General features: G+C 52.4%; 1 protein-coding gene across 1 annotated transcript; it reads left to right on the top strand.

The window, feature by feature from the left end:
- Positions 1-7,548: 7,548 nt before the first annotated feature.
- Positions 7,549-8,057, top strand: PtA15_3A891 (uncharacterized protein; the record flags this gene model as incomplete). The annotated part of the gene is made up of 2 exons (XM_053167904.1): positions 7,549-7,732; positions 7,801-8,057. The coding sequence occupies 2 exons, from the start codon at positions 7,549-7,551 to the stop codon at positions 8,055-8,057; spliced, it is 441 nt and encodes a 146-aa protein (XP_053019075.1).
- Between the last annotated feature and the right edge of the window lie 9,328 nt (positions 8,058-17,385).

The raw sequence follows: 17,385 nt of genomic DNA, 5'->3' as shown, positions 1-17,385 counted from the left end.
TCAATGGTCGACACACCATTTGCGTAGACACAAGCAAGAACCTCTTCGAAGTCGTTGGTCTTCAACCCAAATCGGCAAAAGCCCTAGCTACAACTGCCTCATCAAGCGACTTCATGATGTGGCACAGAAGACTCGGCCACGCCAGTGCGGCCCGTATTCAATCCATCGTTGACAATCCCATGCTCATGGCCAGCAAGATTCCGTGTGACACCTGTCAAAAAGGAAAGATGACGAAACTGCCATTCAAAGGGCACTTCAGCCCGACTGGAAAATCACTTGAAGTCATCCATGGTGACCTAGTGGGTCCAATCAGCCCAGCCACCAATGGCGGTGCCCGCTACTTTCTCACATTAGTAGATCAGCACACGGGATTTATTAACATCAGTCTCCTGTCGGAAAAATCAGATGCCACCAAGGCGATCCTCGACTACAAGACGTTCTTCGAGAAACAGACCGGTAACCAAATCAAGAAGCTGGTCACCAACGGCGGCGGTGAATTCTGCAACAAGGCACTTGGTGACGTACTCCAGGAGGAAGGCATACAGCACAACGTCTCTCCCCCTTACACTCCGCAACACAACGGCATCGCGGAGCGGGCCAATCGGACGATCATCAAAATGACCCGCTGCATGTTAATTCAATCCAACATGGCAGCAGAGTGGTGGGGCGAAGCAGTAATCACAGCTGCCAACACCACCAATTGTCTTCCTTCCCTCGCCAAGAGTCGCTGTCCGCCTATTCAGCTCTTTCTCAAACAGAAGCCCAATCCTCACTTCCTCAAGCCCTTCGGTTGCAGAGCGTGGGCCCTGAAACCAAAAGCTAATCGCGATGAAAAGTTTGACGCTATTGCCTGGGACGGGTCATTTCTTGGCTACTCCAATGACCTCTTGTCCTGCAGAGTGCTTCGTCACTCTGATCAAAAGGTCATCTGTTCCAGGCAAGTGGAATTCGACAAGAACAACTTCCCAGCCTGTCAAGCTCTTAACAGGAGCGTTAACGTTTCTCCCCAAAGGGACGAGGGCACACTCCCAATCTTTCAGTCAGACCCGGTACTTCCCTTTGATGAAGTCGAGAAGATCCAAGAAGATGCACAAGCTGAACCAGAAGATGAGACCATTGACCATCCAATCAGCCCTGAGCCTGGAAAACGCTGGGTATATGTTCAAGGATTCAGACCTGGAAAGCCGATAGAAAGCGCCATTGATGAGCACAACATCATACCCGGAGGGCGCACACGCCAACAGGCTTGCTACATATCCGTCACCATTGATCCGAAATCGCACAACATGGCGATGATGAGCGCGGAGAAGCAACACTGGATGGAGGCTGAACTCAAAGAGATCAATAATATGAAAAAACATCAAGTCTGGGTCGAACGACCCCGTAAACCTGAAGACTCACCCATAGCATCCACTTGGGCGTACCGCAAGAAGTTGGGTGCTGACAATCAGATCTTAGAATACAAGGCGCGAATATGCGCTCAAGGATTTCGCCAGACATTTGGCGTTAATTTTGAGTTAAAATACGCTCCCACAGGCAAAACGGCTTTGCTCCGATTGCTGCTTTCTTTCGCGGTGAACAACGATCTGCTAATCCATCAATTGGATGTTCGTAGCGCCTTCCTCACCTGCCCTCTCACGGACACAGTCACCCTACTCCCACCGCAAGGCTACCCATGCCCACCTGGTACGATTTTCGAGCTGCGCAAAGCCATCTATGGCTTAAAGCAAGCATCTCTTGTTTGGTACAAGCGCCTCAGCGCCTTCCTCGAGTCTGTCAGCTTCAAAGCAGCAGTCTCCGATCCCTGTGTTTTCCATCGACCCGAACTGCCCTCTCAACCAGCCACCTGGATCTACGCGCACGTCGATGACTTGGTCATCGTCAGTCGTGATCCCCTTGCATTCAAGAAAGAAATTGAGCAAGAATTCGACATCAAGTATCTCGGTGCCGCTGAGTTCCTGCTGGGAATGAACATCGACAGAAGCCCAACTGGTCTCCACATCCACCAAACTCAATACGTTGAGCGAAAGTTAATCGAATTCGGTCTTGACACAGCCCCGCCAGCGTCGTGCGCTCTCAACCCCAAGACACATCTGAAGAAAGCCACAACAGCTGAAAAGCCTCGGCACCAATTATCGTGCTATTGTCGGCTCCCTCAACTACCTCAGCGTGCTCACACGCCCGGAAATTTCCTATGCGGTCAGCGTCCTATCACAGCATCTTGAGACCCCCAGTATTCAGCACTATCGAGCGGCCGAGCAGGTGTTTCGCTACCTGTCCGGTACCAAACAAGTGGGGCTTGTCTTCACCAAAGAACCCAGCCTCTCGATCAGTGCAAATGTTGACTCTGACTGGGGCAACTGCCCGGACACAAGAAGATCGGCAACTGGCTATGTCATTCTCACCAGCAAACAAGTACTCTCTTGGAAGGCCAGTCGACAAGCCACCATCTCGTTATCGTCGACTGAAGCCAAATACAAGGCTCTCTCCGACCTAGGCAGAGAAATTGCCTGGCTCACATGCCTAATATCAGAAATCAATCTAGGCTACACACCAACAAACATTCCGGTCGGCGTCGACAACCAAGGCGCGATAGACTTAGCTCGCAGCGAGATCTCTCAAAACGGATTCAGAACCAAACACATGGACATTAGGCTACACTTTGTCCGAGAATTGATTACCACCAGCAAGATCAAGCTTCGCTACATCAGAACCGAAACCAACTTTGCAGACTTTCTGACGAAGCCAACTGGAAGATGCACGATCAGAAGATTGTTGGCTGCCATCGGTGTAGCTGCTCCAGAATCAGCTGCTTCTTGCCTACCGACTCAAAGCACCCCAGCCTGTCAGAGTATCAAACCTGTCGCAGCTTCATCGAAGCGTAGCAAGGGAGATACTAGCTATCTTGCACTGCAAGGTAAGCCGCACTGTCTCAGACTCTGTGCATCCAGGAGATGTCACTAAACATCAGCCTCCCCCTTCCAGATAATGGCGATGGTGCAAGCCACCAATCACCAAGGGGATGGCCCCAAGCCTCGCGACCCACCGGGAACGGCGAACGGCTCAAGGCGAGCGAGACGACCCACAAGGTGGACTCGTGAGTATTTAAGGAGCTGTTTTTGCCTGTCAGACCAGACCTCAGGCTAATCAGTCGTCCCAATTTCGCACATAGCTCACTTGCTCATAGAATAACCTCGCCCGAATTAGCCACCAGCACAAGCCTTAATACTATTAAGTAAGTGGTCCACTTAGATCCCAGATTGTCACCTTAGAAGTCTCGGTCTGATGCGGCAATTACAATTGCACATAGGCATCGACCGACATCATCAGAAAAGGATCAATAAGCTGCTCAAAAGAGACCAGCCATTCTCGACAGACAGACAGGTAATACCCCTGCTGTTCCAGATAAGAAAGACAAACGATATATACTGACTTAGACTCAGACAGACAGATCCCATCCAGACTGTTCATCCTTCGGTCAAACCATTTTTTTATCTCTAAAGCCCCGCCGACTTCACCGGCGATCAACCCTCAGACCCAACCAAGAAGCAGACGACACGTCCTGCTCTTAGGTACCTATCACTTCTTTTGTCTCTCTCTCACAAAGATTAGATTATATTGCACTGTACATAGTTTTCGATAGTAGAATCTAATTGGAAATGCACTCTTAGTTGCCTCAAACTTTACAGTTGAGACTCGTCCGGTCGTTTGATGATCGGATAGGGACGACACCAGCGGTTCTTCACACGTTCAAAACCGCAGCTGAAAACTTTCAAGCCCTTGTGGTCAAAGATTTCAAAACAGTCCCTGGGCGTGTCATAACTCAATGACCAGTTAGCCTTTCAGAGGGCCGCAAGAGAGATCAAAGTTGAACTGGCTTGCTCACAAAACAACACCCCATATATGGTTACGGTTGCGCCTCCGGGCCCTCAAAAGCGTAACTCGCCTGCGCCTGATATAAAGGCTCCAGCTCCTGAAGTTGCTACGTTCAGAGCGATGGGGGATTTGAGCAAACAAAAGTTGTGAAGCAGACCGATTTCACCGGTCAGGTGGTGGGTTGCCCCTGAGTCAACGATGGCAGGAGTACTTACGTCCAATTCTGCCGTCATGGCCCCAAAATCGGCATCCTCAATTCCATCAGGAAGACCTGGGATGTCGGCCTCCTTTGCTGATGCCCCACCCCCACGATGGCTTTCTGGTCGAGGTCTGGCTTGGTTGGGGCTTTGGCGTTGGCTGTGGGAAGGACTCGGTCGGTAGGTGTCGGCTTGTCGCAAGGGTTGTTGGTGTTGGGGGGCAGGAGCGAATTGTTGATGTGGGGGGTAGGGCATCTGATACTGTTGGAAGTACTGGGTTGGGTTGAATTGTTGTCGGGGCATTGGGCCGGGTGTCAAGGGAAATTGAGGCTGACCATAGGGGAAATTTGGTGGCGGGTACACTGCACCTATCATCGGCATGAACGGTGCTTGCTGGACTGGCTGTCGTGGCATCTGGACGGGTTGGTATGATAGCGTACCTGAACCCCTTTGGTGTCGGTTCACTGGAGTCCAACAAGACCGGCTAGGACAGTCCCACACGTAGTGCGCTGCATCCCCGCAACCCCAGCAGCAATTCGCCGTCACCTGATAGAATTCCAGCGCCGCCGGCCAGTCGCTCTCGGGTATGTCCGCCAGAAAAGCTGCCTGATTGAAAGGTGGAAGGTTGCTGGTGGACTGATGGATTGCTGGAGACATTGACAATGATGAAGTTGTGCCATGCGAGGGGCGAGTGTGACCATCTTGAAGTGTACAGGCCGACAGAAGTTGGACAAACTTCTCAAAAGGCGGGATCTGGTCGTCCGGAGATTGCTGCATTTCTAATTTGATCCTTCGCTCAAAATCTAGACCAACGGGCGTGTCGCGCCCAACACCGGCCTGGAGGATAAAACTCATGAAAGTGTTGATGGTGAGAGCCACACCAAGGTTCTTCCACTCGGTTGCAAGATCCTTAAGTTGAGAGGCCACCCCAGTCAAAGTCGGTTTCAACAAGGTTTTGAAGTCAAGGAAACAATAGAAGACGTCCATCTGAGCGGCTCGGCTGATTGTCTTGAATTTCTTGAAAAGAAGATTGTACATGCCCTTGCAGGAGACCGCGTCTTGTACTTCCAACGAGCGGGAGGGGTGGATCATTGCTAAGAGAATGGCCCTGCCAATCTTTTCTAGCACGGAGTTGGTGTTCCTCGTGCTGAAAAATTTCTTGTTGTTGAGGTGAATACTGCCCTTCTTGGCGAGCTCGCAATCCCAAACTTCGAAATTCGAACCATCTGGCGCCAGAATCCGCTCAGCGCCGATGTTTGAGGTGGCCGTGTGTATCGCTTGACCGATGATTTTTGATTCCTCAAGCTGGGCTTTGGCTTCAGCAAGATCGGCGGCCCGTTGAGCAGCCGAGAGGTGTGGTGGGTTGTTGCGGGAGCTCATTCTGATCAGAGAGGGGTCGGGATGGTTTGGGGATGGGGGAGATGGAGGAATAAAAATTGGTGAGGATGAGCCGCTTGCCGGTGGGACAGCTGATTCTCTAGCCGAGGATGGAGGGGGGGGAGGAGGTGGGACAAGTGGGAAAAGGGGAGGGCGAGTGCTTTGACGGGGAAGAGGTGCAAAGAGTCGTTCAGGGAATACTGGTTCGCCGGTCAATGCTACTGCCAGCGGGATTGGTGGGAGTGCTGGGTAGTATCGGTTTCCTGGGGTTGCCGGGCGTGCTTGCTGCCAGGCTCCTGGAATCCGTTGATCGATGGTGGTGGTGTCGTCCAAAGAGTGTTGACGGTTGATGATTCCGTTTGTCCGGGCCGCAGTCTTGATTGCTTTGTAGAGATCTTGTTCGGTGATTTCTTCAATGGAGCGGCCTAGGATGGCGGAGGCGGAGGATGGGCGTCCAATGTGAGGTTTGTTTCTCCTGGGTGGAATGGACATAAAATGAGCCGTCGAGGGATCCGGAGTCTAACTGTAACCGACAAGCAAACTCAAGCTTACTTACCTGATCAACTGAGTTCTCCGGAAATCGAAGAGAGGAGTAGATGTCAGGTCGCAACAAGATAGTGTCTAAGCGTTCTGCACCATGCCAGGGGACAGATGTTCACAGTTTGGCAAACTGTATAGCTTTATCACTATGTGCTTGTGTTTCCGTAATCAGAGAGGGTAGTGGGGAAAACGGAGAAGAACTCAGTCGACCAAGCAAATAAGACCCAAGCGCCTGCCAATCCAGAAAGAACCGAGGCGATCAATGGAAGGAATGGTGAAAATGTTGGGAAAAATCCGGGACGATTACACTCTAGGCTGAGATACCCTTAGAAAAATAGACGAGAAACCGAGACAAAAAGAAAAAAATGGAGGTCAATTACGCTCTAAGCTGAGCTACCTGGAGACATTGAATGTAGAGAGAAAAGTTGTTTATTGTTTTTAGTATCTGAGCGAGATTTACAGGCTCATAACCTGATGTGACAAAAGTGATGAATAACGTAGTGGAGCGGAGAATAAGCTCTGCAGCTTATTCTCCGAAGGCATAACTATGGTCTCCGGGTAGGCGAGTGTCACTAACTGTAACCTAAGTGGTTAGGTTACAACAAAACTGACCGGTACTTAGTCCAGCCATTCCCCCGCCCCTCCTAGCTCAGCAGAGATGTTCCTTCCATCTCTCCTGAGCTAAGTGAGTCTGTCCAGTTCCTCTTCCTTTCTCCTTCTTCCCAGAACCTTGTATGTAGTCCTGACAGGGAGATGTTCCTTCCATCTCTCCTGAGCTAGCTAGGTTTTCTGCAATCCACACAACTGTTGGTTCTAGAAATCTCCCAAGGCTCAGCCTTCCTCGTTCCCAGTGCCAGTTCCGACCAGTGAAGCACCCCCCTTTGGAGCGCTTACACTTTTTTTTTCTCGAACCAACCTCCTTGTGAACCTCGTAATTGGTCTATCCAGGTCATTCGCAGCCCTGCCGGACCCGAACCAAATTCACACCTCCCAAACCACCCAGCTCCATTAACCTGCCAACGCTTCCCCTCCCGCTGCCGACGTCTCCAACACAGCTCTGACCCTACCGTTCCCGTGCCAATCTACCGCACTTGAAGCCCCAGTCAGACTGACCAGCTCATCCTCAACAAGTGGTTTTTTAAGCTCCCCGCGCCTCGCTCGCTCGTCGCCGTTGGAGGCACTTGCTGCAGTAGCTACGGTCGCGCCAGTCATCTTCAGATCTCCATTCAGCCTGCCGACCCAGCCGCCCCTCCCTGTCTGTCTTGTCATGACCATCCATGCCGGTCCCCGCGACAAATCCCTCGCCTCTGACAAATACGAGGCACGCATCAGGAACCTAGAGGAGGGTGTGCGCCTCCTTTTGGCTAGAACAACACCAGCCTCGTTGTCCTTGGTCCCTTCCGCTCCTCTGGTTGGAGCGTTCCGCTACTCGATTGAACGGGGCCTTGAACCCTTGGTCTCTGAATCAACAGCGCGCTTTCTGAGGTCCTCGGCTTGCTATACGGTCCATATCTCGGCGACCTGCAGGCTTTTGTCCAGCCGACCGCGGCAACCAGTCATGACACCCAGCAGCTCTTCCTCAAGCTCCACCCACACCCAACCAGCAGTCCTGCCCTCGAACCGCTGCCCATCTGCCCCAGCTACATCCGACGGCGGATCCAGCGCCTCTTCTAAACTCTCCTGGCCGACACCAAGTGCACTCTGTGCCAGGAACACCCCCACTAACAGTGCCGGCAAACAACGTTCCCTTGATCTGCTCAACACTTCTCACCAACATGGGCGTACCGCCGAGCCACTCCTGCCCCTCCAGCTCAGACTGCCAGCCATCCCCTCCCAATCTACAGGACCACCTACCACCCAATCTCGCTCACGCTCTCCTCGTTCTCGCCCGTCAAGCCGCTCCACCACACCGGCGACATCGCCAGCTCTTCCATATGCTCCTTCCCCCCGCCCTGCACCACCAAGCCGCTCTTCCCGCCGCCCTCCTACGACGGCGGAGCAAACCTCTGCCAGCCCAGACTCCTCCACCCATTCAATCCCGTTCAACCAGGCTTGTCAGTCGCCTAGCACTTCGCCGCCGAAAAGAAGCAGCAGCAGTGCTCGCCCCTGCTCAGCGCCTGCGCCACCCTGTCATCCAGCACGCCCATCATCAGCCTCGCCCAGCTCCAGCATTTCGTCGAGACCATCCTCCCACTCTTTCCCTGCCCAATCATGCTGTCCTTACCCTCTCTGCTCCCCTGGATCAATGTTGACCCCACCACCGGGCTCCAGCCCACCATCCTTCCCAAGAAGCTTGACAGGAAAGTTCAGGCCGCGGCCGGCGCTGGCCAGCACGCCGGTCCTCGCCTTGCCTGGATCGCACCACCGCTTGGCTGTCTGCTCAACGCAATTAGATCCACTTCCTGTGACGCCCGCGCCAACTGCAGTGACGCGAGGTTCACACAACAGTCCCGGACGATTACATCAGCAACCACCACCGCGACCATTTAGACTCGACACCTCCGCGCCTTCCTAGCTCAGTAGAGAATAGCTGATTCACCTCTACTGAGCTAGGTATGTTTTCCCATTTCCCTTTCTTTCTCATTTTCCTCTCTCATCTCTTCTTTCCCTTATTCATCCTTGTAAATAGAGAGAATAGCTGATTCACCTCTACTGAGCTAGATTTGTGCAATTTATACTGCTGGGTTCTAGAAATTCTCTCCAAGACACAAGGTCTTGTCTAGCCCCAAAACCCTCACTCAATCCTCCCGGATCATACTTCACTGGACTGTAGTGAAGGACCTAACAGAGGTCCTTACACTTTTTTTTTCTCAAACCCATCGACCCTTGTCTCCGACGATGGCCCCCCTTTTTTCACCGGCTTCGCCGGCCCAAATCATTATTTGACTACGACTTAATGGAATACTTGTGCAAGACATGATTGATACAGGCTCAGAATTGGACCTAATAAAGCCTGGGCTGATTCCACTTGCGAAACTTGAACGACAAGAACTGACAAAACCAATCGGTATTTGAATGGCCCTGCACGGAAATTTGCCGGAGCAAGTAGTCATCCAACATTTTGTACTGGCCACTCTTGATGATGTTACCTCGGGGATCTCATTTGAGGACGTCCCTTTGAAGGTGGGCAAAATTGATGGCGTGTACGATTTAATACTTGGAATGCCGTTCATCAATTGATTCGACCTAGCCGTATTCGGTAGGCAACAAGCGCTTCAATGCCTACGGACGGACATACAAATTTTTGACTTTAGAGTTAATCAGCAGGAGGCCGCCTTGGCAGCAACAGCCCCATCGAATTCTCTAGACTCATCACCGGAAGAAAGTATCCTGAAAGATTTTGCCGATCTCTTCCCTCAAGACATCCCAGCTGTTTCTGAAGAAGCCGAGGAAACAGGCCTTTTCACGGATGGATCCTTTCCCTTGAAGCTTCAGAACGAGAGCTTGCGAGTCCGGCATCGAATAATTTTGACGGACCCAAATGTGATGATAAATGAAAAGCAGTACCCGTATCTGCACAAATACCTGGCGGTGTGGCAAAAACTACTGGACCAACACCTTGAGGCGGGCAGGATTCGGAGATCGACAAGCCAATACGCTTCCCCTAGCCTGATAATCCCGAAAAAGGATCCGGAAGCCTTACCCCGGTGGGTTTATGATTACCGCCGACTGAATAGCCTGACAGTGAAGGACCGGGCACCACTGCCAAATGTAGATGAACTTGTTCGGATAGTGGCGACCGGGAAAATCTTTTCCATCATTGACCAAACAAATGCATTTTTTCAGACCAGGATGCGAGAAGCGGACATACCGCTTACAGCTGTGAAAACCCCATGGGGACTGATGGAATGGTGTGTCATGCCTATGGGACTGACTAACGCGCCGGCTACACACCAAGCACGATTGGAAGAGGTGCTCGGAGACCTCATCAACAAGTTCTGTGTCGTACTCTTAGACAACATCGTGGTCTACTCACAATCCCCGGAAGAACACGCAACACATGTTCGTGCGGTGTTGGATCAAATTAGAGCCGCCCATCTATACTGTTCTCCCAAGAAGACATTCTTGTTTCGCGACAAGGTGAAATTCCTTGGGCATTGGATCTCAGCCGACGGTATCCAAGCAGATGAAGAGAAGATTGAGTCAGTACAGAACTGGCCCTCTCCAAAATCTCCGAAGGGCGTGAAGCGATTTCTGGGGACAGTCCAGTGGATGAAGAAATCTGTCTGGGGACTTCAAAAATATGTTGGTACCCTGATCCCCCTCACCAGCACCAAACTGAACCCGAAAGACTTTAAATGGGGGGAACTCGAGGAGAAGGCCCTCAACAACATCAAGAAGATCATGACCTCCCTCCCTTGCTTGAAGAACGTCGACTATGAATCGCAGGACTGCCTTTGGCTCTTCACGGACGCCAGCGGCTCAGGCCTAGGCGCTGCACTTTTCCAGGGTGAGGACTGGAAAGGCGCCTCTCCCATAGCGTATGAATCCCACCAAATGATGGCGGCCAAACGGAATTACCCAGTCCACGAACAGGAACTGCTCGCCATCATCCACGCGCTGCAGAAATGGAAGATGTTGCTCTTGGGGATGAAGGTGAATGTTATGTCCAACCACCACTCCTTGATCCATCTTCCCAAACAACGGTGTGGTGATTTATATAGGCGAGCGCGGTAGAATGTCCACGCGGGGATAGCGCAGGCGGGGAATGCACAAAGCCGCTCAGGCAGGGTGCATTCCGGTGACATAAGCACTGAGGATGAGGTCAGGAAATCACGCTAAGATTAAAGCTTACGGAAAAGTCACGCGCGGACCAGAATGCACGGATTGCGGATTGCGGATTGCGGATTCGGATCGGAGCGGAAAAAGACAGGGCTGGACTGCGGCGGGACTACACACGTGGACTGGTAGCAGCGGCGCGTCAGCGGGTGAGCCATGACAGCCCGAGCGGTTCCATCAGCGGGTGGAACCGAGGTGAAGGCGGTGGCAAGAGAACGACTGACGGGGGCTAGACAGAGGACAGTGGGAGGGCAAGCGTCGGAGAGGAGCGGAGTCTGGGAAAGTGACAAGCGGGATAGCGGGCGGAGTAGGCGGTCTAGTGCGGGAAAGTGTCAGACGTGCGGGATTGGGTGGGAACGGCGATGTGCGCGGAGGGAAGGACAGGGAGGGGGACTCTCTTATTCCTCTTTGGGAGAAAACGGAGGAATTACTCATTGTTGTACTTACAATTACGGATGTACGAGAATTATTGAGAAGATTATCTGCATTCTTATCCTTATTCGAGAGTGACTTGCGGATTTTGTGCTTACAAAGTGCAGAGCTTTATTCACTTGCGGATTATTACGCTATAGATCAGGCTTGGTAGGGGAGCGCTGAAGGCTAGCAGAAATTAGCAGTGCGGAGCCGAGTTACCGACAATCACACAGCCCGGACATCAATATTCTTGAAGGAGGCGGTTAGCGGACATTCCCCACAGACTAACCAGCTTTCATTCTCACAAGTGGGGGTCTGGCCGGGAACCCAACTTTGTGTCGTTATCGGATACTCGGGAACTAGACTTGCGAGGAAACGTTGAATGAACCCTTTGGAAGGCGAATTCTTTACTCCAGGCAACAAAGAAGCTCAGATCGGATCAGGCGGCTCGGACAGCGGAGACACAGTAATTGCGGAAAACGGAGAAGGCTCTTCTTCAAGACCAGCTGAAACACAATTGTGGTTGGGATTAGCGGGAGGACCAAAACTAGGACAGACATCTTTTTCGTCAGTGCGGAGCCAGTTTTCACCTAATCAGTAAATCGCGGCGAGGAGGCAACAGTTGTATCAGCGGAGCACCCTAAACGATTGACCAGCGGTGCCAGCGGGAGGAACGACGAGCGGAACTTACAGAGTTCGACCAGAAGAGACAGAAGACGAGTGTCAGCCGGGCTACTATAATAAGTTAGAGCCCGGCTAACTATTGTAACAGTACAAAAATTGTATGTAATAATAGCGGCGCAGAGCGCCGCGTACAAAATAGACTCCTTTCTTGTAAGAAAAGACCTAACTGCGGCGCGGAGCGCCGCGTACATAAAAAAGATCCCTTAAGAATGAGTAAGGATAGTACGCTCCGGCCGAAGAAGTGGCAGGAGAAAGAACAGTAGATTCAAAACCCGTTCTCAAGCCTAGAGAACGGGTTGCCAGACACTCTCAGGAGACTACTAAACCAAGAGTAGTCTCCATGAGAAATAGAAGGACTTTGGTTGGGGAGGAGAGAAAGAATTATACTACTCCTCCTCCCCCGGCCGATGATGGAACACAAACCACGCTATTCCTCGAGCCGAGGAATAGCAAAAGGATCGAATAACAAATAAAGTGAACGGGAGCAAAGGGACTAGTAGAATCCCCCTTCACTCCCGTCACCCTTGTAAGAAGCACTACTTCCTCCGGCCGAGAAACCAAGGAAGTATTTGCAATAAGAGCTACAACCCTACCGGTTGTAGCTCGAATATATAATCAAGGGCCTTTGGGCGAAGGAAGGCCCCTCAGATACATTTATAACCCCTTCGAAGCTTTGCCCGTCTCGCCCTTGTCTAATTGACCTGTGCGCCAGCCGGACCTTGCCTTGACCTTGGTTTACTTGGATCGGTAGTCTTTTTTACCGCAGACCCTTGCTGAGAGTAAGTCTGCGTTTTTTCCCTTTTCTATCGGGATTTTATCCCAAACTATCCCCTGGGTGCGAGTAATCGCGCAACTACCCCCTTTCCAAGGGCCCCAGAAGTCACAGGACACAAAAACCCCTGCGCATTTCGTGCGCAGGCCCTGTAAGAACCGCGGAGGGCACTAAACCACCCCAGGCGCCCCTGGCCCCTCCGTTAACCTCTTTTTTTGTTTCATTAGAAGTAGCTTTTCCTGTGCGCTTACCGGGAGCGCAGCGGGAGGTGGGACGAGTCCAGGAGCACCAACGGGAGAGGCGGCACCCCGCGGACAGCGCAGTAGAAGAGCACCGGCGAGAGCACGCGGACGACTCCCACCCGCAAGGGAGCACTGCGCTCCGCAACAGAGGTCGCAGCAACCGAGCACTAAAACCTAGTTGATCGGAGAGCAACCGGTACCGGTCAGCAGTAGCCAACACGGATCCAGGACATCACCGATTCCCGCCGATAGCAGGTTGCCTCCAAGGACTCGCCAATCAAGGACCAAATTTTTGCTTTGCTATATTGGAAAACGGAAGAGACTGACAAAAATGTCCAACTTGATAGCAGCAGCTACCGCAACCGTGAAGCAGATCGCGGGGATCAACAAGGATCAGACCGAGTTGCAGGGGCAAGAGGGTGAAGCGGAGCCGGGACCCACTCAGGCGATGTCCACCAGCCAACGGAGCCAGCAGGAGGAGGTTGAACTCGACGAGCAGGACCAGTCGAAGACACAAGCTCCCACGACGAAGAAGACAAAGAAAGTAACCATCCAGAAGGCCTCAATGAGAAAGATTTGGACTAGGTCAACATCGCGGGCCCCGGAAGGAGACGAGGGGGAGGTTGGAGACGGCGACGAGACAAGAGAGAAAGGGGGAACAAATGGACTGGAGGAAATCTGGGAGGTGGCAGAGAGAGGAGGAAAGGCAGGGGCGAAGACGATCGAACTCGGGAATGGTAAGCTTATAGACGTTTCACAGGTTTCGAGGTTAGAGGAGAGAGGTTGTGATGCTGAGATTGTCTGCTGCGCTTACACCGTTGTGCAGATAATCCAGTAGGAGTAATTGGAGAGATGGAGGAAGGATCGGTCGGCGCGAGGAAAGGGACGCTGGACCTCAGGGAAGCGATGCTAGTGGCGTTCCGAAAGGGGATGGCGGCGGATGAAGAAGGGAAGGCGAGTCAGGCAGAAGTCTTCTATCAAATCTGCGCCGGCCTCGGCCGGACGGCCACAGATGGGTCAGAACGTGTACCGCAACTCCCGCCCAGACCAACACCAGCACTTCGAAGGACTCCCAAGCCAGCCGACCCCCCAACGCTAGCCAACCTCACCCAACGCCATTCCGTCACCCGTCACCAACCCCCCTCATGGCGACCGACTTTCCGCCCATCCTAGGCTTCAAGGTCCCTGTCCCGACTCAAACAAATATCCCCCGGACCCGGGACTTTGACAAGATGACGGTGGGATCATACCACCTGGGAGCTCCCGTCATATTCAACGATGCCGCAATCCCCACCAGCGACGACCTGGGCTTCACACCTTTCTTCGAAAGGAACCTCCTTGCGTTCAGAGCACCGCTCCCCCTCACCATATTCAACGAAGTCTGGCAAGACCGGGCGCTGGCACATCAAGCTGAGAAGAGGGTCAAGTCGGATAGCGGGGACAAGGATTGCTACAGTGGCTACCCCTACCCTTGCAAGTACACCCAGACCTACCAGGAGTGGTCTATCAACCACCAGGGATTCTACGACGCGGTGGCGAAAATACCCAACCACGCGAACCTGGCAATCTGGCTGATCACTCACAAACGGAACGCAGACCGAATCATCAAGCGAGAAGGCTTTATGAAAGCCTTGCGATACGACATCCAGGTTAGAACCAACGCCCTAACACACCGGGTGACTATGCCAGACGGATCCTTATCCGTCGCAAACATCTCCATATATTGGAAAGAGGTTGTCTTGACGCAACACGCGAAGGTGGTGCAGTTCGGGGAGGCGAGTTCAAAGATAACCCGTATGCAGGAGGAGGATGCAGGTTCGGATGGGATCCGATCACTGGCCAACCAACAGTCAAGAAGGAGGACCACGCAAACAAGATCCCGCTTCACCTCCAACAACCGGCGGCTAAAGGCGCGGCCCACTTGGCACGACCAGGTCCCAAGACGCCAAAAGGTCCTAGCGGGTCCAAAGGCCAACAACCGAAACAGGGGGGCTTCAAAGGCGGTCGGTGGGGCGCAAGCCACGACGATCGGGACGACGGAGACGCATACGGAGGCGGAGGCGGTAATCGAGGAGGGGCTGGGAACGGCGGTGGAGGAGGAAGTGGAGGTAACGGGTCTGGCAAAGGGTACAATAAGGGGAAGACTTATTAGTTAGCGAGATTCCCTAAATTGTTTCTCTGTTCCGAAAGGGGGGGCAGTGAGAGGACCATATGCAGAGGACTCACCCCCCTAAGTTTCCTTTGTTTCCTGGGTATCATCCAGTGTGCAATACAAACACCCGTCCTTTGTGAATAAACATGTGAGCAACGGGTCCCTGACAACGTTGAAATGTGTACTCCAGCAGTGCGATTGCCACGAAAAAAGAGTCTGCAGTGAGCACACCTATAAGGCCGAGGCAAGTCCCTAACTCGTCGCCGAGACCGAGGAAAGCTGGCCGACAGTCGTGTCGTGTGAGATGAATGTTGGGGCTTGGGAAGCAGCTCTCAAAGCGGCAGGCCTACTACCAGAGTTCCAGGACGTGCTGGATGGTTTCTGCAAAGGATTTGACCAGGGAATACCCAAACACAGGCTGACAAAAGATCTAACCTATTACACCCCACCGAACCACACCTCTGCGCTTCTGGCAAAAAGCAAAATCGAGGAGTCGATTCAGAAAGAACTGAAAGCCAAACGGATGTTTGGACCTTTCACGTACAATCAAGTGGCCGAGCGTTTCCCATTCTTCCGCACAAACCCACTAGGGGCAGTGATAAACGGCGATGGCTCGCTCAGACTGATCAATGATCTCTCGTTCCCGCACGGCAGAACCGAGATCCCTTCGGTGAATTCCTTCGTAGACGCAAAGAATTTTCAGACAACATGGGACAACTTTAACGTCGTGGCAAACTTCATTAAAAACCTGAAGTATCCAGTCCTCCTAGCCATCTTCGACTGGGAAAAGGCTTACCGCCAGATACCCACGGCCCCGGACCAATGGCCCTATCTAATGGGACGGGACTTTAACGACGGCCTACTTCTAGATACACGAATCACCTTTGGAGGCGTTGCCGGATGCGGCTCCTTTGGCAGGCCAGCGGATGCGTGGAAAAATGTCATGCTAGCGGAATTTGATGTAGTGAATATCTTCCGTTGGGTGGACAATAACCTCTTCATAAAGAAGGTCAGCTCCCCAACCCTGATGATAGACGTGGTGAAACGATCAGACGAGCTAGGGGTGAAAACCAACACCACAAAATACTCCCCGTTCTTAGAAGAACAGAAGTATGTCGGTTTCATTTGGAATGGGACCAAGAAAACCTTGAGGCTCCCGGATGAAAAACTTGCGAAACGTATTCGGCAAGTTCAGCACTTCCTTGAAATAGGCGCAAATTTCTCGTACGGCGAGGTCGAAGTCATCGCTGGACGCCTAAACCACGTATCATACATCTTACCGCAGCTCCGATGTTTCCTTTGCAGCATATACCGGTGGCTAATGGATTGGGTCCACAAAGAGAAAAGGCGGCCAATCCCAAAGGACGCTGAGGAAGATCTGCACGAGTGGTTAACAACTCTCAAGAATTTCATGCCGAACAGACTGATCCCGCGACAAGAGCCGACAGAGATCGGATGGGTGGGGGATGCCTTGACCGGCTACGGCATTGGGGTACTGATAGGCAAACGCTGGGCGCAATTTCGCTTACGGTCCATGGTCGTCCTCGACAGAGGACTAGAAGAAGTTCCTGAAGAGGAAGAACGGATTGCCAGGCTAGAGACGGTAGCGGTCTGACTAGGCCTATTAATGCTCCTGAAACTCGGCGCCAGGAAAGGGAAAACATTCATAGTGTGGACGGATAACACCACAACAGAAAGTGTAATCCTAAAACAAAAGTCGAAGGACCGCTTTGTCAACAACGAGTGGAAGAAGATACAAAAAATCCTGATCGAACAGCAGATTAACCTGGTCGCGAAACGGGTAGTATCCGCGGAAAACCGCGCGGACACACTTTCTAGGGGTCAACGGCAAGGCCATAGGAACCGAGATCAACTAAGGATCGAGGTCCCAAGGGACCTAGAAGAGCTGATCACGCAGATAACGGAAGCAGATTGAAAGGGAAAACAGTAATGGATAGTAGTTAGGTGCAATGCATACTGACTGTTGCAGACTTGCGCTAAGAACAACTTCCCCAGATGCAATCCAAGAGCCTAGAGTGGTAGGCTGGCCTCAGACAAGGAGGTTAGAGGGGATAAAGGGTCATTTAGGTCTGAGCTGGCTCCAGGCCCCTGGAGTTTCGGGACGGGCTCAGACCTTTCGGCTAAAGAGCTCCTAATGAGGAGCTACACTACACCACCCGTTGAAGGGGTGCAAGAGCTCCTCCCTACTCACTATTTATTCTCCCTCGGGTCACAAGACCCTAAGGGCAAGAAGACACAGAGGAGGAGGAAGAGGAAGGAGCCTCTTCCCTTTATCCCATACCGGGGTGACTTGGGGGGTAGAGAAGATACTCCTGGGTCATCCCAGACTTA

The sequence above is a fragment of the Puccinia triticina genome, chromosome 3A, assembly GCF_026914185.1.
Source record: "Puccinia triticina chromosome 3A, complete sequence".
NCBI classification, from domain to species: domain Eukaryota; kingdom Fungi; phylum Basidiomycota; class Pucciniomycetes; order Pucciniales; family Pucciniaceae; genus Puccinia; species Puccinia triticina.
Note: the sequence above shows the minus strand (reverse complement) of the source record. Positions and strands in the feature narration are given on the sequence as shown.